Source organism: Zosterops lateralis (genome assembly GCF_965231275.1).
Source record: "Zosterops lateralis genome assembly, chromosome: 6".
Lineage (NCBI taxonomy): Eukaryota > Metazoa > Chordata > Aves > Passeriformes > Zosteropidae > Zosterops > Zosterops lateralis.
In genome coordinates, this window is record NC_139761.1 from 46,736,302 (window position 1) to 46,758,195 (window position 21,894).

Genomic DNA, 21,894 nt, shown 5'->3' on the forward strand with positions numbered 1-21,894 from the left:
CTTTCTCTGACACTCCCTATATGTAAGTTCTGCTCTTGAACATGTGGCACTTCTTGCATTAAAAGTTAGTCTCAAGTTATTCCAAAGATGAGCTTTTTCATAGTAATTAGGAATCAAGTCCAGTAAAAGAGATGCAGAAATTTTATCTGTGACAAAAAAGGAGTCTTTCAGCAGATGTTCTGAGCACCATTCCTTCTCCCTCTGTCCTTCTCTGGCAACTGCTACAACTGTGTTAGGAGCAGAAGAAATGACACTTCCATATCTTCTGGGGGAATTTCTTAAATCCACATAGGCATTTTGTGTTCCCTCTCAAAGCAGGTATTTTTCAGACAACAGGAGGAGAAGTTTAGAGCACTCATGAGGGTCACCCAGTCTTGCTCATTCAAGGACCAGGCTGAATTTTTGAGGACCACATTCGCTGTGATCTTACCTCCCTCCCACTTCTAAGAGTTCAAGTGAAGGACCTCAGTGGTGGGAATGTGAGAGAACCTGGATTCTAGATCTGCACACAACCACGTGAAAGGAAGGAATAGGCAGCAAAGAGGACCCCGGCAAAATGGGGTCACATAATCAGGGTGGCCATTAAATTTTTGTTCAGTGTTTAATTGTCCAATTTTATGATACCTTTTTTAAAGGAATACTGCATCTTTAAGGGTCCCTTCCCTCTAGATGCACATGGTTGTCTTAGTAGCTGAGGCCACTGTCCCTTTCTTTTTTTTTTTTTTTTTTTTTTTTTTTTTTTTTTTTTTTTTAATTTCTGACTTTCTTTCACCCCCTCTTTCAGTGCTTCTCTTCTTCTGTATCTGGGTTGCTGCAGCTCCGTAGTTCACTTGCTTCGGTATTACAGGGAATGCACATGTCTGCGCTTCTGGGTCTATTGTGTCCTGGGATTGTTCATTTTTTTTTAAACCTCATTTCCCCTTTTCTTTACCCTATTGTCAATTTGCTTTCCATTCTCTTTGTTAACCTCTTCAGTGCCTTCCCTGTTGGGAAAATGACTTGAAAGAAACATTATTGAACCTTCTTGCACCCATTCTATTTACATTTTACTATTCTGCATGTCTGAATATGGGTGTATTTTCTGTATAAATATACACATAGGTTCCTATATATACAATGGGTGTCAATTTGCTCTTCTCAGTTACATCACTGTAGATAGATTGGTACAGGTACAATTGAAGACAGCATTTGTTCCTAAATATATACATATATTTGTATATATATGAATTAGATCTTACTCAAATTTGCACTCCACAGGCTGAAATATAAATGGAGTGTCACTCAAACACATGAAAAAGAACTTACTGTAATGCTTCTTTCCACTTCTCTATCAATGCATAGCACAACAGCTTTTTTTGTCCTATTCTGACTACGTTTTCATTTTAACTGTTCTCAAAACTTCCTTGGTGGCTCAGCCCAGCACTTGCAATGTTGATGTAACTGGAGGCATGGCTAGTTGCACTAAGCAGTAAACTGTGAAATCTACTGGGCATATATTAAATTTGGCATTTCTGTCTTGTGGCAAATGGATTTTCCTCACCCAGCCAGAGGTAGCTCTGGCAGCTTGGGAGCCTCTTATTGAAAATGGAGAGAATGAGAGAGAGAAAGTGACAGAGAGGAAAAAAAGCGATGCATCTAACTTGAAAATAATTTGGCTTAATAACACCAAGCTGTTTTTTTATTTCTAATCTAATCTTTGTTTATGTGAAAAGGTGGTGACACTTTCCTGAGTTTGCATACCTGCACCCCTGAAAACTTAATAACCTGACTATTCTAATTCCATTTTGAATGCTTTAGTTAGTAGATAAAAATTAAGAATAGTGACGTTTTCAATTGTCACTAGCCTTCAAAGTCAAGGTGCCAGAGATTCAGTCTGCTTTTAGAACTGCTTTTTCAGACTCTTTTCAGCACAGCATTGATTTATTCTCCATTCACATTTGAAAGATTTCCTTTGCAACCTACAAGACCCAGAGACTGAATTTATTTTAAATGAAAAATGAGATCCTGGAGCACAAGATGGCATCCACAGAGATAAGTGCTGGGATGCTGAGCTGGTACGTTCTAGCTGATCTGAATTCCTGACTATAACACCATCATGACTAATAAGGCAGTACCAAAGCAGATTCACAGCTTGAGCTACAATCTTGTACCCTGGGCTCCCAAGCTGGCTCAGAAATGCAAGCTTTAATAACCAATACATTTCACAGTTCATTTGTGGCAAAAAAAAAAAAGTTCTTCTTACCAGACCAGCTTGGGGGACAGAGGGACACTGCACTGAACAAACTGGGGACAAAAAGAACAATTTCCTGGATAACAGTGTGATATAACTGTGCCTTATGTAAGAGGCAGAGAAGAGATGCAGCATGAAGTATGAACCCCATTGCTCTGCTGGCTGCTTTAATTGGGATTTGACTGGGAATATTTTTTTTTTTGCAGCCTAAGAATGTGCCTCTCCATATTCCCCAGTGCCAAAGTTGGATGTATCTGCAATATGTGAATGGGACAAAAGATTTTTTTCTGGTTAATGAAACTGTCCCCCTAGTGTTCCTGGTCTCTGGAAAGACTTAGGCACCGGTGGCAATGATTATGACCATTCAGTTCTCTGAACAGTATTTCACTCTGCTTTTCCTACTCTTCTCTCCACCTGCCTCCATACCCCTCTTTCTTTCTTTCTCTCTCTCCCTCTCTCTCCCTCTCTCTTTATTTTCCCTTTCCGAGGATGGCGAGTGCTGATCCATTGGGGTAAGCTCTAGTTTTGGATTATTCCTCTTGCGGGACCTGTTGTAACTTTGTAGAGAAACTTTTCATTTGCAATTTCCAAATATAATACAGGCTGATACACTTCAGTGACTGAGGCTTTACAACAGGGAGAGAGAGAGAGAGATGTGGGAAGAAGCATTTTTGGTGCTTTTGTGTGTGTTTGTGTGCTTTTATGTTGGAGTCACACTCCATATAATTTACTTTTGGGTTCTTTTTTTGTTCTCTTATTTGTCCCTCTATTTCAATGTCTATGGGCACAGAAAACTATCTTCAGACACTGTGCAGATACCAGACACCTTCTGAGAATGAAACCCATTCTCCGTTTAGCACTTTTGTATCTGTTTGGTATTTTCCAGTTAATTTGGATCCTAATTTATCCAGTTTTCTTCTTTTTCTTTTCTTTTTTTTCTTTTTTTTTTTTTTTTTTTTATGAAACTGAATCCCGTCTGTGCTATTTAAAAATGCTGGGTATTCCCTCTCTTTTTAGAATATGTTTTCTTAAGAGGTGAACAGATGGCCCTAGAGACAGATATATCTTCAAAGCTCTGTATTTTCAATAAAGGCAGTATAGGTACAACTAAGAACAACACGCTTCAAATTAAAGTTCCATTTATAAATACTTAAGAGAAGGAGAATATTATATTAATAAATGATTTAATAAAACTATTGTAATAGATCATTACAGACTACAGTAAAAACTTCTTGAGAGGGTTCACATTGAGAAAGCTAATTAGCACTAGTAACATTTACTTCTCATGTTTGCAGCCTGCTTCAATATCTGTTAATTCTCTCTAAACCATTTATAAATGGAACTTTAGTATAATTGGCCAATTAAGGAGGGTGGTGCCGTTCAACATCACCATCTGTATGGGCTGAAAGGAAGAAGTGTGTTACCAACACCTGCACTCCTTCCTCTGCACTCTCTGTAAGGCTTCATCTTACAAGTGGTTATTACCATGAGCAGACTCGACTCAAGCATGAGTATTCCCAGTAAAAGCTGTCACAATGTTATTTGCATGGTTGGGACTGTAAGACAGTGGAACATCTAAGGTATTCTATACATATTCCCTGAATCAGGGTGTGAGGAAGCACAGTTTGTACCTTTCAAACACCCAAAAGTAAGAGTGATGAAATTTAACCCAGCCTGACTGCACACCTATTGCATATTCATTCAGGTCATTGTCAGGCGTCTCATACCCTGAAGTTTCAGTTTAGATTTTTTTGGCTTTGAGTGAGCAAGGAAAGAGGAGTAGAAAATTCCACCCAATTCATGCTTGAAGCAAATAAGAGGTTGGCTAGATATTTTCTGGAATGACTTTCAAAACCACACATGGAATCAAATTAATTCAAAATTTCTAAGGCATTTCACCCAGGGACACAAGTCTGATGCATCACTGCATGCTGCATGCATGCTGCAGGCTCCCTTTCTTGGAAGCATGGCTCCAGCTTGACCAGCTCAGAGGCTGTATTCAGCATCCTGGTAAAACTGTGCTATGAAAGCAAGTTCTGCTGGGACTGCAACAAGGTACCAAACTCGCCTTGGATTGTAAGAAAAAGTTCTAGGAGATGGTTATTCAAAGAAGAAACAAATGTCAAATCTGATCTAAATGTTAAATTTGTGCTGTGAAGCCTTTATGTTCTACTGGTGTGTCCTAGCAGGGGCACTGTTTAAAGCATTTGGGAACTGATTTGAGAGAAGGGATGCTCTGTACATGTGCTACATAAGTGGTGCAGTTACCAGGCCAGCTGTGCTCTCCTGTCTCCTGTTTCTCTCTGTCTGCACCTCAGTGGTGTCAGGCTTCAGCCCTGCACCTCTCAGGAGATTATGCATTCTCTGAAACCAGCTGGGAACTGGATTCAAGCCCCTCAGTTTCAGAACACTGGTCTGACATGAACTGGGCCTCGTATGGCTTCCTCTTGACAGCAGCTGTCTAAAATTAGTACAAAATTACTTTAAAATTAAGGACCTTTTAACTTTGATACTTTGAATTATCAAATAGGTTGAATAAGGTATAAAATCATCACAGTTACAAACTACAGTCCACACCATGCACAGTGCGTTTCAGTCCTCTGCCTCTCTCTTTCATAGCTCAGCTGTCTCCAGGTTATTGTCAGTTTGTGGAATGGAAGGAATAGCCTGCAATGATCTCAGTGTCCACCTTATGTTTAGAGTGCCCCCTGCATCTTCCCCCTCCTAAACCTTGGGTCTGCCTCCCTTATGTTTTGGGGTTTTTGAATTCCTCCCTCCAGGCTTTTCAAAACAACTGTGTCACTTTGTAAGGGACTAAAGAGTCTCTTTTTGGGTCTCTAAATCTGGCAGTTGTGTTTGAAGGAATGCTCTTTATCTGAGCAACTGCTCTGTCTTTCCTGCTTGTATTTTCAACAGTCTTTTGATGACTTCCATTGAGTTGGTGTAAGAAGCATACAGGAATGCTAAACACAGAGCAAAATGAGTCACATGCAGTGTTCACAGTTTCCTGGATTGTTGCATTTAGTATCAAGTTATTGGAATAATTATAGATTTAATACTTCCAGTAACATTTAATGTCTGTAAAGACTCTTAGGAGGTTACTCACTAATAAACACTTCCCACTAAATAAATTTATTTCATAGCCATGGAGATGATGTTGTACGTCTTTCCACACATAAGGCATAAGACATAAGAGTCTGCCGTACTAATGCTGCCTGTAGGACCTCAAACTTTCATTTCCTGGTGAGAGGGCTAAAAATTTAAATTCCTGTTCTTTCATTACAGCATTTCAGCATAATGCAAGCTTTTCATTCTTTTTTTTTTGGCCCTGTCCCAGTTCTGTCCACCTGACTCTGAGATACAGGAGCAGTGCATGTGTTGGTTTTTTGGTTTTTTTGCAAACTGAATTACAGCATGGCTCAGCTGAAATGATCTTGATGAGAGGGACAGATCTGTCATTTTTGCTTGTTAGCACTTCTTGTACTGGAGTACAGAACGATGTAGTAAGGCATGGTACTGAGTTTTTATAGCCAGCTTGAGAATCATGTCCCATTTGTAAAGGTAAATTATGGGAGATTTGTTAAATCGAGGAAGATGCAAGGAAAATCTCCTCAGTGTTGGTGTCATATTCCATACCACCACTTTCTGGTAAAGGAGCAAGAGTTCTGAAAATGTACAGCTCTCTTTTCACCTCGACACTTAAATTGAACACAGGCTTCTTTAAACTCTTTCCACTGCTCCTATATGCAATTTCCAGTGTGGACAAACTGAAGCTTGCTATAGGGCCTACTTTACTTCTTATGTATTTTGCATGTAAATCAGCAGCAGAAATAAATCTTGTTCAATGGCAATCATGTGGATACTGAATGCATTTCCAGGAGGATTTCATACTAACTCTCTCTTATGTCCCCTGCCTCAGGCTCCTAGGCTGGATGAAAGCACAGTACACAACAGCTATTTTTCAAATATTGCATGCAGTAAAGAATGGGGAGTTGGGAGGTGGGGCTGACCTACATGTGTGTGATCATTTTTGTAAAAAAATAAGAGGCAGTGGTGTTGGGAAGGGATAATTCAGGACTATTGGAAACACCTGATTGCAAAAAGGAAATAGCAGAGTGCAACTTTTAATCAAGTGTCCTGGAATTCAGGTGAGTGTCAGAGAGTACTTTCCCACCACCATTAAGAGTTTGTGGGAACATCTCCTTTAAGTTGGTGTTTAACTGCATCTCTGGGCACCTGAATGCCTTCCACATTTGTCCAACATAATCTGTAGACTCCTCTTGTAATTCATAGTTTGGAAGAAGCTTTTCCTGATGATTCATGCAAGGAACGTTTTAACTAAATGGACTTCCCATCTGCACAACACATCTGTGGTGCAGTCAGCTACTTCACTTACAGGAAAGGCATATACAGTAGTCTTTCAAAAGTGGAGCAGACAGTTCTCCCCTTAAAATTATTTTGCATAAACCTTTATGAGTGGCCCAGATCTTGATGGTACAAATTTAGGCTTAATCTAGTGCAAAAGAATGCCAAGAGTGAGCCTCTAGTTTTTTACTGCTGCACTATGATGGACAGATTGCAGCAAGGCACAAAAAAAAAAAAAAAAAAAAAAAAAAAAAAAAAAAAAAAAAATCCAAGTGGGGATTTTCTGCATAGAATGACTGCTCCAGATTTTCATGGTGCCAGTTGAGGCGTAATCTGGTCAAAAAAGTGTGCTGTGAGTGGGCTTCTGGTGTTCACCTAATTAGTGTGAAACTACTTAGAAACTGCAATGGGATGCTAAGAAAACCATCAGGGCAGAGGATACAAGTAGAAAAAACAGAACATTTTTAAAGAGTCCTATTACTCAATTTTGTTTGATAATATATGTCTGGGAAACCATTTTAGAGACGTTTATTTTTGTTTTATTGTACAACAGCAGAAGCAAGTAAACTGATGCAGTTCATGGTCTAAATTTGTTTTATATTCTTACATGTAAGCTGACTTCAAGTATCTGACCTATATCAGTTTTTAATATGTATGTGTGTAAACACAGACAGACACATATTAAAACATATACACCCATGCACTCTGTTTTCTACAGGAATTCCACCTTTTCAGGTTTGTTACCTGAAGGGTAGTAATTGCTTTCATGGCTCTTACTATAGGTAGGTTATTATAGGTAGGAAACATTGGTAGATCTGCTATGTTGACATATTGCTGCATGGTAGTCGTTGAACAAATAGGTTCTTAGCCAAATCCTTTCCTATAAGATGTTTCAGTCTTCAAGACAACTTTCTTTCCATTTAAAAATGATAGAAAGCAGCTGCCTCTGGGGCTCACTTGTACAGGCACATGTAAGGTGCAGAGATTTTTTTCTGCGAGGCAGCCCTCCTCCTAGAAACTTCCTCTGCTGAAATGTTTGTGCAGTCTGCCCTATTTGCTCTTCCACCATGTTTAGCACAGCACATTTGCACATTTTATTGTCAGCAGCTGACATTTTTCAGAGGTGGCCTTTGCTGGAGAGCATAAGACCACTATCAGTATAGGTGACCTTGTCAGCAGATAGGAGAGTTCACTCTCCCTTGATTGACCTCTTTCTGGGGGCACCTGAGCTGTAATTTTGATACTAGTAAAGTATCACAACAAAAGCAGAACTCATTTTCCACAGAGAAGACCTGGCTTCCTTAATGCGGCAGCAAGAAATCTCACTGGAGAGCAGAGATGGGAAATCCACCAGTGAGAAGCTGGAAAGGGCTAAGCCAATGCAATCTTACATTTCAGTGAGAAGTCATCACATAAGAAATGATTGTGTGCTTGAGTCAAGGAGTCTTGGGGTTTTAATTATCTGGAAGAACTCCCTACCTTTGTGCCTTGTACACATGGTGCTTTTCCATGTTGCTTGTGGCAGAGAAAGTCTCATTTTGTAACCACCAGCACCATGCAAAACAGAATTCTTAGCACAAGTATGAATGTCTTCACCATCCATTTGAATTGAGCTGTTCAACTTGCACAGAGCAGACCTAGTAGCTTCCATGTGCTTGATGACCAAAAAGAAAGTAGCAACTGCCTCAATTGAAAGGGATTATAGTATTCTCCTAGAGCAACACCATTTCTTTGATATGAGGGGAGAACACCTGAAAAGCATGACAATAGTGAAAGGAAAGAAAAGAAAGAGTTATGTCCTTTTCCAGTGACAGCCTCCCTCCTCCTCCTCGCTTCATGCCTGTGCCTGTGGTGGCTGGTGTTCAGGGTTGTTACTTGTCTGAGTTTTCTGAGGGATGTTTTCCTTGTTGTGTCCATTCAGGTCTCGGTCAATCAGCGGAGCATCGTCTGGGCTCTCCACCAGTCCTCTCAGCAGTCCAAGGGTAAGTGGTGCTGCTTCAAGATCTGTTGGTCCAATCCACTCACACATGCTTGATGCTTTTTGACATCTGTTGCTCCAGAGCTGTGGCTCTTAGCTGGGATGTTTTGCTTTTCCTTGGCAGCTTGTAAATTTTCATAGGGAAATGTTACTTACAAATGTAAGTGGAGAATTTCTCTTACATGTTCCCTGCATTGTTAGCAGGGATCTCACTGTGCCCCTGCCCTTTTTCAGTCTCACAAGCACACAGAATAACATTTCTATGACTAAACACACCATTTCCAGCTGAGGAACTGCACACAGCCTGGTTTCAGACCAAATGATCAGGAACCATTTCATAGTTGCCTTCAATTAGGTCACAGCAGAGACCCAAACCATGCTGGTTATCTTCTGTTTCCCTCAGAAGAGCTCATATTAGGAAGTCAGAGAAATTCCACAAATTTGAGGGCTAGCAAATTTAAAAGGAAAGTAAGTAGCTGACTGACTAGGATGAGTAAAGAACGTTCAAATCCCTATAAATAAGGTACCTTCACATGCCCTTATTAAGCATGCAGTCAGCTAAATACTGATACTCAACTAATACCAATACTCAGCCAGTACAACACATGCTTGATAGTACATTTGTTGCAAAGTTGTAACAATTTCTAAATACAATGACAGAGGTCTCCTTGTTAACTGCTTTAGGGGTAAAAGTGAGTATTCCTAGTGCTTGATAAGGTCAGCTAAGTCACTTTAAGACGGCAGTGCCTAACATAAGTCTAGATGTCATCAAAAAGTCCACTGGGCTGTGACAGTGCATGTTACCTAAATGTCTGGCCCAGAATCTCTGGAGGATGTTTACATACCTCCCATGACTTCATGAGAAGATGCTACCCCCCATTACAAATTTATATAGTCCATGTCTTAAGGTATGGATACATCTATGGATCTACTCTTAGTTATATGAATCTAACATCAGTATTCCAAGTATTTGAAATTGCAGTTCCACACCAATATTCTGTGTAATTCTTGTGAATAAAGACAGACTGTCAGCTTTAAGTTTATAGTTTAGTAAAGCTTCTAGCACTTTGCTTGATTGAATTATTTTCTGAAACCTGTTTTGGGCTCCTGCCAATTGTTATCCTGTTTTGAAACCAGCATAAGTGTTCTTGTGGTCTCTGCTATGTCTTTAAAGTTCTAGGCACCAGTGAAGGTCCATTTCCTTCTTTCTGAACTGGGGCTGCTGGTTGCCAATGGAATGGAACGGAGGTCTGAGAACTCTTATGCCACTGCAAAATATACTGGAAAAGAGGATGGAAACAGCTTTGTGCATAAAATAAGCATCCAGTGAAGCAAACCTAAATCTTGATTTCAATAATTGATCTCTTGGGATCAATTTCTGACATCTCAGTAGGACAACATCAAAGAATAAGTTTGACAAGATCTGTCCCATAGTCGCTGTATCTTGCCATTATTACTTAGTAGGCAGTTGATTAAATAGTCTTCAAAGAGATTTAGCAATCAGGGGGCATTTTCAGCAGATCATAATGATATTAAGGCAGGTCACATTTGAGGCTTAAAAGGAAATGTTGGAATAAAAATCATATTTTTTTTAAAACATCCTTACCTATGCTTCTAATAGCACCTTAGATTATTGAAAGAGAACATACTTTAAGAAACAAATACACCTTTCACTTTTTGCACTGCTTAGGTTCAGTTCTATGAGGAATTGAATTCAGCAGCAAATAGAGGTTCTCAAATTTCACAAGATCTTGCTAATGGTGTTCCACATTGCACCAGTTGAAATCAAGACCTAATCTTGTTCTTCATTTCATTATTAAATATGTGGTAATTAAGGGTGCCTCTTCAGATTCTTAATGGCTTAAGAAGGAGTTGAATCTTACTTTATTTCTTTCAAATCTGCTTCTCAAACCATCATACATGTAAGACAGGAAAATTGCAAGGAAATATTGCAATTAACGGTCGTTGAGTTTTATCCCTCAGTGTCATTTGCGAATAGTTAATAGTCAGATGCCGATAGTGACTTCCACAAATTAACTGCTTTCCTCATCTTTTCCCCTTCCTTGCTCATTGGCAATGAGAATTTAGCAACATGGCAGACTTAGGTTTAACTTTACAATCTTAATAGTAATACAAATATTTTGATGTACTGATTTTCTTTTAATTTTGGTGGCCTAACCCCAATTTTAAGACATAAGTCTTAAATACATTCCTGCAGATTTTTAAATACAGCAACATTGTGCTAATCCATCACACCCAGGAAGGAAACTCCCTAGTGAGTGTGTTTACCTGGGACTGAGATTTGAGGCAAAGTTACATGTACATAGTACGTCTGGTTAGTTCTTGATTACGGCTTTTAGGTGTCAAGAATGGAGAATAATAATGGTAATGGTGTAATTTTTCCTAGGTAATACTTCATAGAAATCAGAATCTAAGTATAGACCAAAGCTGAATATCTTGAGTAGTGATTTCTATTTATACAATTATTCCAGTACTTGTAATCTAAGGTGGTAATAGCAATGATTTGTAAGGACTTTTTTTGTTTATTTGTTTAAATGTGATTTTTAGCTTGCTAATATCCCTTAAAAGGCTTCTACCTTTCCAAGTCTGTCTATTGCTGTTTGCTGTCGAAGTATGAATGGTTTCCCAAAATAACCTCTTAACACTTGTAAATGTTCCTGTTTGGGAAAAAAAATCATAATCCCATTTTGATACCTCAGTGATGGATTATGAACTTTGCTTGTCTTTTTTTTTAAACTGTGTCTTACAAAACAATGGTTCCCCCCACCCTCTTCTTAGACTTGGGACCTAATGGCAAATATTGCTGAGATTTTATGACAGAAATTCCAATTATCAAGCTATCCTTCAATGCAATGAGGGATGTTGCAGGAGAAGCATAGTCTGATGGAAAGTATCATCTCTTCCCAGATAAATAGATTTACCAGACCTTACTGAAGTTTTTGCTGTAGCAGTTTAAAAATGAAACACCAATCTGAGTTCATATATTTCTCATGGTGTTGTGTGCTCTGAAGCTTCCAAGTGAAGGCTGAGCAATTTAACCTTCCAGATCAGAGGAGGACAATAGTTGCCCAGGTGGCATCAGTCTCCCTTTTCTCCCTCTTTCTGCAATGGGTGGCTGCAACTGGTGCATTACCCAGCCAGGGGTAAAGTGGAAGGAAAGAGGTTCTGACTGGTGTGTGCAGTAACTGTGTGTATCCCCTGCCACTCTGTATGTATCACACACCTGTTCTGATCTCATCTCTCTACTGGGTTTGCATATGGGCACATGGAGCTGAAAGAGGTGGTCCCATTCTTGGCACATCTCAATTTGTCTGTGGCTTGAGTGGTTCTTCTTCCCCTTCCTCACCTCCCTACAGCATCGTGCTTCTCTCACTGCAGGGCAATCAGAACAATCCTAGAGAGATGGCATTTCTCTCTTCTTTTTTTCTTGGTTACTTTCTTTTTTTTTTTCTTTTTTTTTTTTTTTCTTTTTTCTTTATTTTCCTTGTTCCTTTGTTGTACTTTTCTTTCTGTTGTTTTCCTTTGCTGACACGTGGTTGGTTAATATGATGAAGCCTGTTATGACACTGTTGTTCTTGCTGCTGCCGCTGCTGCTGTTGTTGAATATGCTGTGTTCCCAGCTAACTGCATGTCTTTTTTTTTGTTTTTTGTTTGTTTGTTTGTTTTTGTTTCTTTGCAAAATCCCTCCCCCCCACTACCCCTTCACCTCCATCTCCTGTGTCTCCTTGTGACATGGTGCATCTTTGTGACTCGGATGGATTTTGTTCTGACTTTCCTTTCTCTGCTCGCCCGCTCTTTGCGTATTTCACTGTTTTTGATGTGCATGGACACTCTGTCTCGTAGCCTATCAGAAAGTTCTTCATCCCCCCTCAGACCTCCGACCTCCCTTTCTCTCCCCGACCCCAAGTCTCCTTGGACCCTGATGCTTGTAGGAACGCCTCCAGGCCTGGACATGTACTCCAACCAAAGCCAGCACTTCAGCCCAACCCAAAGACGCAGACTTTGCCATCCAAGAGCAAATTGGCTGAAAAACCACTCCAGTCTACTAAATCCAACCCACTCCCTGCCAGCAATGCCAGCGCCCCCTCTTCCCAGAACAACCCTGTGCAGAACGCTCAGGGCCGCTCACCTGCTGCCGGCTTTAACCCACAGCTGGCTGTTCCTAAAGTGCAGACCAACCCTATGTCTCCTGTTAGATTGCTCCCTTCTAGTACTGACCCAAGCACCAAATCTATCCCCATCATACAGGTCACCCCTCACCCCTCTCCAAGGGGAAGTCCCCTCCCTACCCCCAAGGGGACACCTGTTCATACGCCAAAGGAGAGCCCAGCAGGCACACCCAACCCAACACCACCATCCAGCCCCAGCATTGGAGGAATGCCTTGGAGGACACGGCTCAACTCCATCAAGAATAGTTTCCTGGGGTCTCCTCGCTTCCATCGTCGGAAATTACAAGGTGAGTACTCACCCAGACGTACAGAGTGGTTTCTGATTTGAGCAGACGTTCAGCAGGAATTTCATACCTGTCTGTGGCTCTGCAATTTCTATGTACCAAAGACTGAGTATTGGTCTGGAAAATGAGAGTGATAGCATCAGCCAAGCCCTAACCCACACATGAGCAGGTTCTGTTGTGCCACTGCCTCTGCTCCAACAACATCTCCTGAGCCCACTTCACACTCCAGCCATGCAACCATTACTATCCCTTTTGTGGCTCATAGACCACAAGAAAAATCTGTCTTCAGTTTCTGCACTTGCTTTGCAAGTGAACCTAGGGCTCAGCCATTTCCCCCGTGGCTGTGCTCCACTGCCTCTTCACAGCCACAGGCTGAGCCTTATGCTAAAAAAAAAAGACAGCCAGAGGCAATAGGCTGAAATTGTCCTTCTGAAGCATGGCTTTTTTGATCTTGGTTAATGCTTTTTTTTTGCTTCCTTTGGTAATTGGTGCAAAAATCTCCTTAATACAATCAGTGGTTTCATATCTGCTGGCCTAGTTTAGTTTTCTAAGTCTCTAGAGTGTTGAGATGTGCAAAATTTACTTCCTCAGGCTCCAGGTGGCTTTTCTGCATGCCAGCAAAGGGCATCCAAAGTCACATGCCTTATCCTTGGACGTCAGCAGCAGCAGCTATCCCAACACCCTGTGGTTTTACCGGGATGCGATCCCATGGGAAAGGACAATTACAGCCATGGAATAGTTAGATTTTGAACTGTGATGGTTGGTGCCATTGTCTCTGAGGTGGTGAGAGAACTGCAGAGAATTGCAGCAGTGACTGAGCTGCATCCAGCTGGGCTTTGAAGCAATTGCAAAGCAGTTGCCTTGGCACAGTGTGTTTGGGTCTAAACCAGAAACCACTGAAGCCAGTGCAAGATTACCTAATGACCTAAGGAAGGGTAGAGTGAGCCTTGAAATGCATCACTTGATTAGATGCAGAGATCTAGAGACGTATGACCAGCATTCAAATGTCAGGATTAGCCTGCAGAGGCAATGGGCAAATGCAAGTGAGTGCAGAATTGTTTCATTGGTGTACGAGCAGAAAATGGAAGGTTTACTGAATCATCAAATTTCTTTTCTCCCTCCCTCTCTTTGGCTGTCTGTGCATGAGCAGTACCTACACCAGAAGAGATGTCTAATTTAACCCCAGAATCATCCCCAGAGTAAGTACTTTGCCTTTTTTTCTGTCAAATACCAGTGTTGTTTCCTGGCCTGAATGTCATAAGCTGATGTATTTCTGCTCTGGATCAGTATCTGTAACCTGTTGTCCTATGGGTGGGATGGAGATGTGAAATGACTCTTTTGATGAGGACCCTGCATAAAATCTATACCTCAGTAATGGCAGTGAGGTCAACAGGTGATGAAACAGCCTCCCAGTAGCCACCTCATTTTCTCATGGCTTGCTGAATTTGCTGGGTTTGGAACATGTTTCTTCTCTCTTCATTCATTTGGTTGTCAAGTAAATCACTCTTTGGGACTGGAGAGGCAATCAGTGACTTATACTGGCACTAAATGTGCACCAAAAAGTCTTGCTTTTAGAACAGAAGAGTCTGCATTCTCAGGGTAGCACGCAAGAGGCTCTGCTAAGATAATTCGGAGGGATCTTTGGCTGCGAAAATAAGCGCAGTGTTAATTCTAGGCAGCAGTACTGGGACATGGAGAAGCTGTTTCATATTCACCAGACTCATTCCTAAAAGTCAGTGTACATTTCAACCATTTCACTGCACAAATGTGCATCACTGCGTGGCAGGTTTGGAAGTCCCTGCCAGAGTGCTGCTCCAAACACTTCCTAATATGCAACAGATGCCAAATTATTCCTTTTTATTTTCACAGCTTGTGTTTGTGCACCCAATGCCCATGGACTTAGCCTGCCAACCAAGGCAATTTGGCCTCTTGTTAAGAGACTTGTATGAAATATTCATGAGTCTTGGATGGGGATTTTGAGATAAAGTTTTGTAATTGGTGACAATGGTATTGTCTTCACAACTTGCCCCAGACCTGGCTTTTATCTGGTATGAGATGGGCATTCTATATGTAATACTAGAATACACTAATCTATGTGTAATAGCATGGAGGGAGATAAAGACTTCAAGAGAAGGAGAAGTAGGGATTAGTAAAGGTATACAGGAAGAAAAATGGAATATATTGTTTTTTCAACACTTTCGAGCATTTACTAATAGAGAGGCATGAAAGAATTTCATAAAATTGGCACATCATTAACGCAGAAATATACAATACTCTCATCTCATGTATTTTTAAAGCCATTTAAACAGAAAACCTTTCAAATTAATTTTTTTTTCTCTTGATTGTATGTATCTTGGTGGAAGTTTTGTTGTTAATTTATTGCCTTCCCTGCTTCCCACTCACTCTAAAAGCTGGTGGAGAGAAGTAGTGCCTGTCATTTGAGGCAGTTTGGATGCAAGTCAAAGCCTAAGGCCCTCTTTTCTTTTTCTGTATAATTGCCAGATTAATGAGTTCAATTGGGCTGCACCCTGCAGTAAACATAATAAAAGTCATAAAAAATAATGAACTAGATTATATTTTAATGATAGATGTCTGTTGTTCAGTGCCCACTTCCACATGTCTTATTTTTTCCCATATTTTCTTCTTTTCTGAAAGAAATAGATATCCTTATCAAGAGCTGTATTGACCTCATGGGTTGAGGGAAAAATACATGTTCTAGCTCTGTCTGGTGCAGCAATGTCTTCCATTCATTTAACAAGCGTGATGATTAGGTAATACACTTTGACATGTCTGGGTAATGCTGTTCTTTCTCGTGTGAAAAAGTCCTAGAAAATGTGTTAGGGATGACATTTAAAGAGACTTAGCTCCAGCTGCTTTAAACCTGCAAAGCTCCATTTTCTTGAGTAGAAGTGCTGCTATTTATGCCAAGCAGGTAAACTTCTGGAGGTTACTGATCCATGTGCTCAGAGACAGAGAGGGAACACAGAGGGCTACGTGGTCAGACACTCCAAAAGTAGGAAAAGGAACAACATTATAGGAGTGAGAACTTCTGGTGTGAAGTAATAAAGCACCAGCCTCTATTTTCATGCTAATTCCTTTGCTTTTTCATCAAGTGGACTCCTGATTGGATTCCCTAGTGTAATCTACATACCCAGGCTCCCCCACATATCTCCTATCTCACTCCCCGTTTAAGAAGTTTGCCTTGGTAAGAGAAGATTCCTCTGCTTTTGTACTGCTTACAGCCTGATCATGAGAGATGCTAGAGCATGCCATTCGGGGTGCTGAGAGTTCATACACATTTTAACCCAAGTTAGTAGCACTTAATGCCCTCTAAGAGGAGAAAAGCCTTTATTGTGTAATTTTACTCCAAAGCTGTCCCCTCTTCTCAGTGAGCCTATTCCCCAGGTGTATGAATACAGCTAGTTCTGCCAGCTTTGGGGAGAAAAGCCAGTGCATGTGTGCTGTGGCTTGATTCTGCTCATTACAGAAAGAGGAGAGGCCACTGGCATCTCTTCCATCTTATGTGACACCAGCAAAATTATTTTAGTGAATTCAAATGATTTACAAGCTGGGGCATAGCCCAGGCTAGCAGTGAATCTTCCAGACTCACAATTACTGGTGATAACCTCACCGAGGAAAAGAGCCCAGATGGATTCTGGAGACTCCGGACCATGTTGAACAGGAAAGAAACTCCCTGTGTTCTGGGCCCTTGTTACCTGTGCTTGTTAAGAGACCTATAAATGTAGGGCCAGCGAAACCATTAATGAAAATACAGTAATGAAAAGCCATATTTTAAGATGGCAGATCTTCAATTAAATAAGCACACTTTTCCAGGCCCATGCTTCCCCTTGACCCCTGGAGTCCATCCAGCCAGCCCTGGTTCAGATGATGATACATCCAAGCCTAAGACAAACACCCGTTTTAGATGGATAACCAGGTGCTGATTTACTAATGAGCACAGACCCCTTACAGCCAAGGAGCTATTGCCCCAGCTCTCCAGGGGTTTGCAGAGTTGTTGTGGTGTGTGAGAGACACAGGAGCTAATTAGTATGTAATTTTCTTTCTCTCTCTAACCCTGGCTCCTTAATGACCATTTAAATGAGAGGCCCTTTCTCTTTACTGCTCCCTATGCTAATCTCTGGCTCACTGGCTTAGTTTCAGCTGCCTTTGAATATTTTAGGGAGTGACAGTTTTCCAGCCCACTTTAATTGAGTGGGGGGCACTGTTTTACCGAAGTGAATCTTTCTGTACTCTTATTTTTGGTTGCCTGCAGTAAATGAAGCAAATCATTCTTTGCCCAGCTGAGCAGTCTTCCAGTTGTGGTCTTTCTGCTGTGTGCATTAAGTGGGCCCACAGCTGCACAATTCATGGAGCACTCTGGGATGGGGAATGAGTGCAAATTGCTGCTGAGGTCAAGCTTTGTTCTTTATCCTGAAGGCCTAGACTTCAAATTAGTTTCTTAGTTTGCTCCCCTCTCTCTCTTAGCCTCTGTTGCAGAAAGTGAGGCTACTAGCAGCTTGCTCCAGCTGTTTATTGCTTTGCTGGAAAACTGGTGTGTAGTAATGCCTTTTGCAGATGGCTCTCCTTGTGTGGAGAAACTGCCTTCTTCCACTGAGTGGTGAATGTCCATGCTGTTGCGTGCCATGCTGCAAACTGGATTTGGTGTTATAAAATATGCCATAGAGGGGGGGAAAAAAAGGCGGTCACTTAGTGGCAGGTCTTTTAATTTCTGACATTTTTATGCTGAATTCTTCCATACTAGAGTATGGCTTATTTAAGTATGATTTTTCCTGGGTTTAATTTGATCCAGCAAGTCTTTGGCTGTCTCTCAGCTGTCAGCCTCTTTTCTCCTCTCAAAACCACACCTGTCAGAGATGGTACTTTCAGGTTCTGGATAGTGTCTCTCATTACCATTCATGTCCCTGCATTCTTCCTTTAGCCTGTTTAACTTAAAAGCTGATGTCAATGAAGTGCATTGAAATGGTTAAACAATAAGCAAAATCAAACATTTGCTGATACGATCACTGTGAAAAAAACAGAGCAATTTCATTTTGTGATGAAACCACCATCTGATGCTGGAACAAACTAAGGAGCTGGACTGCTGTCCAGTGCAAAGCCTGAACTGTGTCTTGCATGGTGTTGTTTTCTCCTTTCTTAATACTGAAAATTCATTCCTTTGTAAGCTGGCCAGAGTTCATACACTATATAGACACCCTGAATGGGACTAATGACCAGGACAGTCTTTGTCCTGGCCTTGCATGGTTGTGGATTTCACTAACTGGTAAATTGAAGCTCCAGTGAAATCTACAGCTTGCTTTAAAAAGCAAGGTCTTGTGATTGTACAGAACACCTTCAGAAAAGCATCTTTCCAAGTCCTGTAACACCAAAGGAGTTGCAATTGGGTGGGAAGGAGCTTAAATTTTTATGTGATCAGGATCTGCATGTTGTCACAAGAAATTGAGAGATCCCTGGAGGCAAACCAGAAACGTGTCCCCTGATTTATATGTATGTTATATATACAGTATTTGTTGGTATGTTGGCTCAGTCAGAAGAGTTACCATTGCTCCTGATTTTTCACTGTTGGTGACACATGCTGCCAGACTAAGGCTGTGTGGTCTGTCATTTCATCAGTTTCAACTAAGTGAAATGTCATTCTGATACTATCTCCCATTTATTAATAGTAATATCATTACATCTGGACTGTCATCAAAACTTTTTTTTGTATTTTTTTAGTATTTTTTCTAGCTAGGGGTGTGTAGGAAATAAGAAATAGGGCTCCATATTCTAAACATCTTTATCTTTTCATCACATCAGGCTTGCCAAAAAATCCTGGTTCGGTAACTTCATCAACTTGGAGAAAGAAGAACAGATTTTTGTGGTCATTAAGGACAAACCACTAAGCTCCATTAAGGCTGATATAGTCCACGCTTTCCTCTCGGTGAGTCACCCCAGCTGCCTCTTGGAGGCATCCCTCACTGGTCATTCCAGGACTCCATGTGCCAAATGTTACTGGACAGGGGCTCTGGTCCTTCAAAAGCATCCTCTGTGGATTTAATTTACGTGGCCTGCACTGCACTGTGTGTGAATTACTAACTGTAGATAATGCTCTCTAAGGTGAGAAAATATTTCAGCCTTCTTGGCAAGGCCTGCAGGATGCCAGAGTTTGGAATGCCATGGCAGTGGAGCACACTGCTGGCACAGTATCAAGACAGTGATTTGCTGCTTTGTCAAATCAGCCTTACAGTCACTGGCTCGGCAGCAGATTGGGTGTCCTTTGATGGGTATGCCCTCCACCACTTCAGCCAGACAAAAGGCCTGTTTATATCTTCATTTGTTGCTTTAAATCCCCTCTTTGGTGCTGTATGGCAGAAAGAAGGGGAATTTCTTCTAGTGTCCAGAGTTTCAGCTGTTGCAGATGTGGTTTGTATACAGCCTAAAAAAGCAGAGGGAAATCGTCTTTTTTTTTCCCATAGAAAGTCCTTGTTCTCATTATCTAGAGGTACCAGTGATAAAAAAGTCAGCACAGTAAAGGTAATTTAAGAAGTTTTTCAATTCAAGGTAGTCAACAACATAATTAGACTTTTCCCAACAGAATTAAGAGAAGGAAACTTAATTTCTTATATAGTTTGTTATATTGATTTTTTTCCATAAAATACTGAATTCCACTTTAGTCTTCGTGATTCTGCAATGAACTTCTTCCAAAAAATCAGCCATAACCCTTGTTACTGTACAAGCACACAAGGACTAAATACAGTACAGCAGTGGACATCAGACACTGGTGTCCATCCCAAGTTGGTTATAAGCAGCCATGTTACTGTATCAATTTCATGCATTTAGCTGTGCTTTTGGGTTTATATTGTGGCACAGTGTGTTCTACTGTCTATACTAGTGATTCTGTGCTGACCCCACGTGTGGCTTAGGTGTGATGTGGGGATTTGTGTGAAAAAACAGTGAATTGTCTCTTAAGGCAACATCCAAAATTAGATGCATTGTCATAGCCTGCTAATTAACCCCTTAAAGTCAGCTTCTCAAAGAACTCATCTTCATTTTTCCTCCTAGATATTAGAGACCGGATTTCCAAGTAATTTTTCTGGATTTTTAAAAAATCTGGTCCTTTATGAAGCAATAAATAGAATATGAGTATGTTGTTAAATTTTGGAGGAAAGTGTGAAAGGTGATTGCTTGAAAATTAGGAAGTTATGAAATTCCACCATGGTTCTGAATATACAGATGTTGGATGATGTCACAAAGCTTCTCAGAGTTCTTTTACATATTGATAGAAGTTTGGGTGAGTTATTTAGAGGCTTGCTTTCCCTGTGGATATCCCAGGCACTTTATGTGTCCTGATGTCTGTTTGACATCACAGAATCACCAAGCAACTGAAGCTGGAAAGTTCTTCAGGAAAGTCTCCTGCTCAAAACAGGATCAGCTGTAAGATCAGACCAGGCTACTTAGGTGTTTTTTATATTTAGTTTTATATTCCACTGACTTTTCTGCCCACTCCCTTAATATCACTTTTTGCTCAGCAAAAGGCATTTCTCAAAACTGGTGAATGAGTAGGAAAAGAAAGACTGAGTGTATGAAGTTGAACAACACGTGTAAATTCATAAGTGTATTGGGTATTTCACCAATATTCTACCCTTAAATTTAGATCAGTCCTGGTAGCAGCAGTGCATTCTGCTGTGATGCCCAGCAACCTGTGTTCTTACTGATTTCACAAGAACACTGTACATTACAAATTCAAGACTAGAAGCAAATCTAGAAAATGTTACTCATTCTGAAAATTTGTGTTGTTATAAACAGAATTTTGCAGATTTTTTTCTCCTTAGCGCTGGTTCTACTATCTGCTTCTACCAACCTCTTTCAGATCCCAAGTCTCAGTCACAGTGTCATCTCACAGACAAGTTTCCGTGCAGAATATAAGTCCACAGGAGGTCCTGCTGTCTTCCAGAAGCCAGTGAAGTTCCAGGTGGACATAACATACACAGAAGGGGGAGAGGCGCAAAAGGAGAACGGGATCTATTCTGTCACTTTCACACTCTTATCAGGTAACCATGGCAAAGCTCTAAAATGGGTGCGAGCTGGCTTGGTCCTTGCTGATAATAGAGGCCTGCAAATTGCTCTGCCAGAGGAAAAAAATAGAACTGGCTTAACCTTGGGAAAATTCAGTCAGGGGCATGGAGGGCATCAGGAACGAAAACAGTGTTGGTAGTGGTGGAAATGCAGGGAGGGAAGGAGATTCCCGAAGAGGTGAAGTTGGTACTGTCATGATTAGTGCTAAGATGGCTGTTTTTCACACCAGTTTTGGTGTAACTCATGATACTGGCTCCCTGTTCCATTCAAAAGTCCCAGAGTCTCAGCTGGGCACTGTGAGGCCATAGTTTCTTCCTTCTGACAGAAACATGCACTCACCCTTTTCTTCTGGGTGGCCACATGTGCCCCACAGGGGTTGCAGCAAAGAAACAGACCCCCTCACCTTTTCTGTCTTTACAAAAGAAGCCCCAAAGCCATTCCTCTTCCTGTTGAGTCCAGCACACCATCGTCCCTTTGGCTGAAGGTCAGACACACAGTCAGGACACTTCTGGGGACAAGACTGAAGGGAAGATGCTTATGATCCTTCCCCTGCAGCCTTCTGTGTGGGCTTGGCTCCCACTGCTCTCACAGCTGCCTGTGCCTCTTCTCTCCTTGCAGGTCCAAGCCGTCGCTTTAAGAGGGTAGTAGAAACCATTCAGGCACAGTTGTTAAGCACACATGACCAGCCTTCAGTGCAGCAGTTATCAGGTAAGTGGCTTCTACTGTCCAGCACCTTCAGCAGGGACAGGAAGGCAAAATGCCTCTCATAGCAGG

General features: G+C 41.1%; 1 protein-coding gene across 9 annotated transcripts in view; it reads left to right on the forward strand.

Moving 5' to 3' along the window:
* The window catches only part of BRSK2 (BR serine/threonine kinase 2), a 305,794-nt gene that overhangs the window by 261,218 nt on the left and 22,682 nt on the right, over nt 1-21,894 (forward strand). For 5 of the 9 annotated variants that reach the window (XM_083864353.1, XM_083864354.1, XM_083864355.1 and 2 more), the window contains 6 exons: nt 8,517-8,577; nt 12,438-13,050; nt 14,198-14,246; nt 18,862-18,985; nt 20,915-21,095; nt 21,739-21,828. In XM_083864353.1, coding sequence (XP_083720479.1) covers nt 8,517-8,577; nt 12,438-13,050; nt 14,198-14,246; nt 18,862-18,985; nt 20,915-21,095; nt 21,739-21,828 — 1,118 coding nt within the window. The remainder of the gene's footprint in view (nt 1-8,516; nt 8,578-12,437; nt 13,051-14,197; nt 14,247-18,861; nt 18,986-20,914; nt 21,096-21,738; nt 21,829-21,894) is intronic. The other 4 variants (XM_083864358.1, XM_083864359.1, XM_083864360.1 and 1 more) reach the window with 1 other exon arrangement.